General features: G+C 53.7%; 1 protein-coding gene across 1 annotated transcript; it reads right to left on the bottom strand.

The window, feature by feature from the left end:
• Positions 1 to 1015: 1015 nt before the first annotated feature.
• On the bottom strand, positions 1016 to 5741 carry ZIC1 (Zic family member 1). The gene is made up of 3 exons (XM_007188171.2): positions 3979 to 5741; positions 2385 to 2548; positions 1016 to 1691 (listed from the first exon to the last, which is right to left on the bottom strand). Exons 1-3 carry the CDS (start codon positions 4958 to 4960, stop codon positions 1494 to 1496), a joined length of 1344 nt encoding a protein of 447 aa, XP_007188233.2. The 5' UTR covers positions 4961 to 5741; the 3' UTR covers positions 1016 to 1493.
• Between the last annotated feature and the right edge of the window lie 992 nt (positions 5742 to 6733).

The raw sequence follows: 6733 nt of genomic DNA, 5'->3' as shown, positions 1-6733 counted from the left end.
GAAAATTAGTTATGGCCATAAATGGTTTAATTGAAGACAGCAATTTAAAATATGATATTGTAAATCTGCAACTTGGTTTCAACTCGGGGAATTTAATTTGGGGGACAGCAGAACCCTCGGCTGCAAGTTCATTTGCAAAGCTGCAGAGCGAGCCCTTGAGCTTCTGACAATTCGCCTACATTAATATTGATGTCGCCTGCGCAATCTATTTCTGTTATTTTTATGGTTGTTATTCTATGTCTGCAAAGGTCATTTAAATTATACTGCGGCCGAAAATTTGTTTCATAAATTTTGATATAAATACTAATTACACCCTCTCGGAGAGCCAGCAGGGTAGCGTTCATTTATCACGTTTATACGACCTGCGATGACAGAAAGGGAAGACTGGTGAGCTTTTCCCAAGACCCACTAAGGCTGGCAGAAGAGGCAGCAGGTTGCTGGGGGTGAAGAAGAAATTCCTACCACAATCACTGAGATTTAAGAATCTTTAATAACGTACGAAAGGTTACCAAACAGTTCTGGAAACTAAAGTGTACATACGAGTTCTTCTAGCCATAAATATTGAATAGCTGTAACATGAATAAACCGGCCCTTTACATGCGGATAAATATGGAAACTAGGAATTATATACATTATGTGGTTGTATCTTTTGCCAAAAGCAACGGACAGTTATAGTTTATATCTTTTTTTAATATCACTTTACATAAACAAATGGAACAGTTTGACACGCAGATCCAAGCTCGTACTATACGAATTCTTGACAGGACGTGAAAACAACATTTTACTGCACTAAAGTACTTAGACTTTGGGACGAAATGTTTGCACTTTATACAAAAAAAGTACATTAATACCAATAATATTCTGTTAGATCGACGTGGAGACTGTAATCGTACAAAGTAATTCACATTTTGGTACACATTTACTAGAACATTCTTGCCATTCAGTACAAACAGTTGGCTTTCGGCCGCCCACCCCTCCCCCTCCCCCTCCCCCCAGCCCCTCCCCCCTCCCCCAATGCAAAGACCACAACGCCACGATCCCACCCCACCCCCCGTTCCAACCAAGATATAACTATATACAGAATCCAACAGTACAGTTTTAAGCTAATAATTCTGTATTTACAAGAATGCAAAGAAGAAAGAAAAAAAAAAAGCCGACTCCCAGAGAGCCTGTTCAGATTCCCAGGAGAAACTGGCCCTCGGGGTTGGCGGCATTTGGTCAGGCGACCGCCTTCTCCTCCACCCCCCTCCCACCCCTTGGCTACCAAGCCTTTGCCAAACTAAGAAAAGAAAATTTAAAAAAAAAAAAAAAAAGTAAAGGTTTGGTGCTTCTCTCTTACTCGGTCCTGGGTCTATCGGCAGGTTTAGAAAAAATAGGATTAGGGGGTGGGGAGGGGACTGCTTTGATGCTCAGGGTTCTTTCAGTAATATTTTGTATGTGTGTGTGTGCTCAGTCTCTTAAATAGGGTTTTGTTCGGTGTTTTGTTTCTGATTTTAAACGTACCATTCGTTAAAATTGGAAGAGAGCGCGCTGTGGCCGGCTGTGTGGTGGACCGCGGAGGAGGAGGGCGACAGGGAGCTGGTGGTCGGGTTGTCTGTGGAGGGAGACACGATGGTGGGCGGCGTGGAGGACTCATAGCCCGAGCTGGCGGCCGGCGAAGGTTGCGAGCCCTGCGAGGAGGATTCGTGGACCTGCGGGAATAAAGTCGCGTTTTTACGGAGATAAAGACCCGCCGCGGCGGCCGCCTCGGGGGTGGGGGGGGGGTGAAGGCCGAGCGCTGCCTCCCCCAGGAGCCCTGGATCCCCTTGAACTCCAGGGAGGCCAGACCCGCGGGACTTGGGCTTGGTTGCCCCGCCTCGGCCCTGCAGAGGCTGGGCTCCGGGGAGGGACAGTGCCCCGGGGACTCAACAAAAGAAAATATCTAGGGAGGGGGAGGCTGGATGTGAGGCCAGAGCCTGAGATGGTCCTCACGGCAGCCGCTGAACGTTGCTTGCTCAGGGTTAGGTGAGCCAGCGCTCAGGACCACGTGCAAGACCCCAGCTCTCTGCCCAACGCTGCCAGCCAAGCCGCCATGGCCGCAGCTTCGTCAGAATCATCCCGCTGGGGCTGTCCTGGCTCCCCATCAGTCGCGGCCTCTGCTACAGTGCTCACTTCTTTTGATTTTTATTATTAAACAGTAAATTTAGAACGGCCTTGGGTGCCCCCATCTCCTTTTCCAGCTCCTGCCCTCTCTGCCCAGCCCCAGTCAGCAGAGAGGAATCGTTGCCTTTCCGCCTCTGCCGGCTCCTGCCACCGCCCGGCTGCCACTCGCCGCCGACCCCGGCCGAAGAGCTAGCTGAGCGGGCTCTTGGCTCCAAGGCGGGCGGCGAGAGCGCGGCGATTACCTTCATGTGTTTGCGCAACGAGCTGGGGTGCGTGTAGGATTTGTCGCACATCTTGCAAAGATAGGGCTTGTCACTCGTGTGCACGTGCATGTGCTTCTTGCGATCGCTGCTATTGGCGAAGCGTCGGTCGCAGCCCTCGAACTCGCACTTGAAGGGCTTCTCCCCTGGTGCGAAAGGCAAGAAAGAGAGAGGGCTGGTTAGAACAAACCCCGCGGCTCTTTTTAAAAAATTAAACAAAAGGAAAAAATAAAAACAAAAATTAAAAAGGCAGCGGCCCAGGGTTAACACTTTGCAAGCTCAAAACCCGGATCTTTAACAAAGTCATATATCTGCATTGGAATTTTAAACATCTGAACTATTTTAACCCTTAATCCAATTAGATCCAGATTTTATTATTTTATTATTATTATTATTAGTGGTCGTGGTAGTTTTTTAGATCCCAGAGTAGCAGCAGGTCTGGCTGCTGGTTTTTAGGCCCGGGACTATACAGACGACTTCAGGCAGCTTCTACCTAGCTCTAGGTTTCTAATTTTCACATTCCGGGCTGATTCTCCTGCTGTTTTGCTCTTCTCTCCTCCCCTTACCCCCTCCCCGACGCTCCGCACCCCGCTCGTCGCCGCCCCCACCCCACCCCTATACACACTCACATTTTATAGGGTAATCCGGGCCGAGAGCTCGGCGCCGCAAATTCTTCCCTGGCTCCGGCGTAAAACGCCAAGTTCCAAACGCAGTACTCAGAAATCACCCGGGCAAACCAGGACAGGGAAGCAGACCGGATTCCCGGCCTTGTTGGCCCAAGAGGCCCAGAATGGCCTGCTCGACCCACACTAGAGCCCTGAGCTCGCCGCGAACTTTTCTTTTAACTGCTCCCGACCGGTCTATTTATTTTTAAAGGCCAACTCAGGGTATTCGGTATTTCGAAAAGTCCTCATAGAATCTAATTGACAAAACGGACTTCTCCGCCTTCTGCTGACTTTCCCGACTCCTGAAGCCTGCCCACAAACAAGTCACTACTAAAATCGGGGCTCTTTAAATATGCATAAGCCTCCTCAGGCCCGATTGACTTCCTTTCACCATCGCCACCCCCTCTTTTCTGTCTCTTTTTGTTTCTTTCTGTGCCCCTTCATCTGATCTCCTCCAATTTCCTCAGCTCCTTCCTTTGGCAAAGTCCTCACTAAGGTGCGTGGAGAAGGGATGTTGGCCGAAAGCAAACGTTTAGATTTGCCTGCAGCTGGAGCGGCTGGCGCCTCCGCTGCCGCTGCCGCCGCCGCCGGGAGCCGGCCACTTCTCCCGGCTTCGCGCGCACCAAGGACTCCGCAAAACCGGGTTTGTCTCTCAGCTCTCCCCGCCTTTTTTTAGTTCTCATTTAAAAATCTATATCCCTAGATCCCTCTAATCCGATCCTCTCTGTACTTTACCAGAATTTCAAGCTTCAAACTAAAAACCAGCGCACACTTTCGCTGTCTGCCTGCTGGAATCTGACTTCCAGACCCAACCGAGGCCGGGTTTGTGCGCCCACGCCGCTGACTTTTGGATTTCGGGTCCCAGGCCTGGGATAGGGAACGAGGGGTGTCAAGGACAGCCGTTTCCGTACCTGTGTGCGTCCTTTTGTGGATCTTTAAGTTCTCAGAACGGGCGAAGACCTTGCCGCAGCCAGGGAAGGGGCAGGGGAAGGGCTTCTCGCCCGTGTGCACGCGGATGTGGTTGACCAGTTTGTATTTGGCTTTGAAGGGCTTGCCCTCGCGCGGACACTCCTCCCAGAAGCAGATGTGGTTACTCTGCTCGGGTCCGCCGACGTGCTCCACGGTGACGTGCGTGACCAGCTCGTGCATGGTGCTGAAAGTTTTGTTGCACGACTTTTTGGGGTTGGCCAGCTGCTCGGGCTCGATCCACTTGCAGATGAGCTCCTGTTTGATGGGCTGGCGCATATAGCGGAAGAAGGCGCCGGCGCCGTGATGCGCGGCCATGTTCACGTTCATGGGCCCGTAGCCGTGCAGCTGCGGCGCGGCATAGTGCTCTGAACGCGGACTGGTCACCTGGCCATACTGCTCGGGCCGCGGGTACATGTCCCCCGAGAAGCCAAGCCTCATCTGCCCGTTGACCACGTTGGGCGATGCATGGCCCGCCGCCTGCTCGTGAAGGCCGGGGAAGAGGAGGTGGCCCGCGGCGTCCGTGTGGCCGTGTGGGCCCCCGAAGCCCCCGGCTGAAGCAGCGAACAGACTGTGTTGCGCGCTGGCTGCAGCCGCCGCGTCGCCAAAGCCCCGGTTGCGGAACAGAAAGTCCCGCGTGGAGTTGAAGGCTGCGCTCGAATAGGAGCCGACGTGGCCCGGATGGTGGTGATGTCCCAGGGCCGCCGCAGCCGCGTAGCCGGGAGCCTGAGACGTGAAGGCCGTCTGGCCCGCGGAGGCCAGCTCGTGCGAGCTGGGGTTGAGCTTGAAGGCACCCATGCCGTCGGCGAACGGGTTGATGCCCAGGCCCACGTCGCGCTCGGCCACGTCGCCCGCCGAGTGGTGGCGGGACGCGCCAAAGGTGGTCACGCCGATCGCGGGGTACTGGGGGCCGGCGTCCAGGAGCATCGTGGCTGCTCGGGGCGAGCCCCGGCCTCCCCCGCCCCCCCCACCCTCGCCCGCCGAGGAGGGAAAATTAGGAGGAGGAGGAGGAGGTAGTGGAGGAGGAGGAACGGGAGGCGGAGGAAGAGGAGGAAGAAGAAGAGGAGGGAGGAGGAGTCGACCCACCTCGCGAAGTCCTAGCCCGCAGGCAGCGGCGCGGCGCGCCGGGGCGCCCGCCCGGCCAAGCGCGGGGAAGCCTGACTGCTGCGGGCCGCGAGCAAGGCGGGCTCCGGCGCCCGCCGAGCAGACCCCGCCGGCCCGGCTAGCACTTTCTCGCCGCTCAGTCTCTGCCGAGAGGACCCCGCGTCAAGGCTGCCCAGGGAAAGGCATGGAGCATCTCAGCCCCCCAAAAAAACTTCCTCCCGGATTTGCAGCATAGAGGAATGTGAGCGCCGGAGCAGCGACTGCTAGCCCTCTCTCCGCCTCGCGCCGTACGCCCCTCCTCACTTCTCCACTAGCCCCTCGCCCTTTCTTTTCTCTCTCTCTCTCTCTCTCTCCTTTCTCTCAGGCTCGCCTCCTCGCTCCTTCACTCTCCTTTTTCCCCCTCTGCTTTTTGCAAAAAAAAAAAAAAAAAAAAAAAAAAAAAAAGGGGGGGTGGTGGAGGGGGAGAAAAAAAAAGAAAGAAAGAAAAAGCCAAAGAAAAGGCGCAAATCATGCACAATATTGTCTTTTGCGGTTTATCTTCCTGGGGAGAAACTTTCACCTCCTCAGCCGGGCGGTGAGCGCGAGACTGATAGCAGCAATCATTCCTGCAGATAAATGAATTGAAAGGACGACACCGTCCCCCCCTTGATGAATGGGAGCAGGGGGAGGCGTCACGTGCTGCCGACGCGGGCGCCCATTGGTGTGCCCGCGCTCCCCCCGCCCGCGGCCGCCGCGCCAACGGAGGGCGCGCCGAGGCGCCGCGCGCCTTTCATTGGCCCGCCCGCCTCATCAATCCCAGGTATTGTAAAGCGCTTGACATCCCCTTTTGACAAACAGGGCTGCCAGGAGTAGCAACTTTTTTTTTAGCCAAATTTTTTCCCTCTTCTTATGGAAAAAAAAAATTTGCCACGATTTCTTTTCCTTTTTGCATTCATAGACATTCTCTCTCCTCTTTATCCGTATCCCTCTCCCTTTCCCTCTCCATCTCTCTTTCTCTATCTTGTCCTTCTTCAGACCTGCTCTTAGCTGAGCGATTAGCGACTTCGGGCGTCTCCGAGAACAGGAGGCGGGGATGGGGCTGGTAAACACAGCTAAGGCACTTCCAGAATGTCCCGATTCAGCAACTTTCTTTTCTTTCTTTCCCCCGTCCCCGCCTTGAAGGGCAGCAAAGGAAGCTTTTGTTATTTGCTCCTTTTGAAGTTCGCTTCCCTCTTGCTTCGTCCCCCTCCTGTTTATAATTTAAGATCTAGGGAGCACACAGGCACACCACTTTCTCTTTACCAGAAATGTGATTTCTCAGGATAACCGGTTGCCTCGATTTTCTCACTGTTATCAAATCAATCAGACCTCCTGCTCCCTCCTCCCCCCCCAAAATAAGCACAGGTGGATGAGAGCTCCAACTTTCCAGGTTCAGGGTTTTTTGTTTTTGTGGGTTTTCTTTTTTTTTTTTTTTAGCAAATTGAAAACATTGTTGCCGAATTTTTATTTTTTCCTTTCCTGTGTTATTCTTTTCTTTTCTCCCTTTTCCCTAGTCTCCCTTGTCTGCCCCCACTAACCCCTCTCTCTGCACTCCTGTACCCAGCCCTGGCCCCTTTC

This window comes from Balaenoptera acutorostrata, chromosome 4, assembly GCF_949987535.1.
Source record: "Balaenoptera acutorostrata chromosome 4, mBalAcu1.1, whole genome shotgun sequence".
NCBI lineage: Eukaryota > Metazoa > Chordata > Mammalia > Artiodactyla > Balaenopteridae > Balaenoptera > Balaenoptera acutorostrata.
The sequence above is the reverse complement of the archived record's forward strand: the minus strand, read 5'-3'. Positions and strand labels throughout refer to the sequence as shown.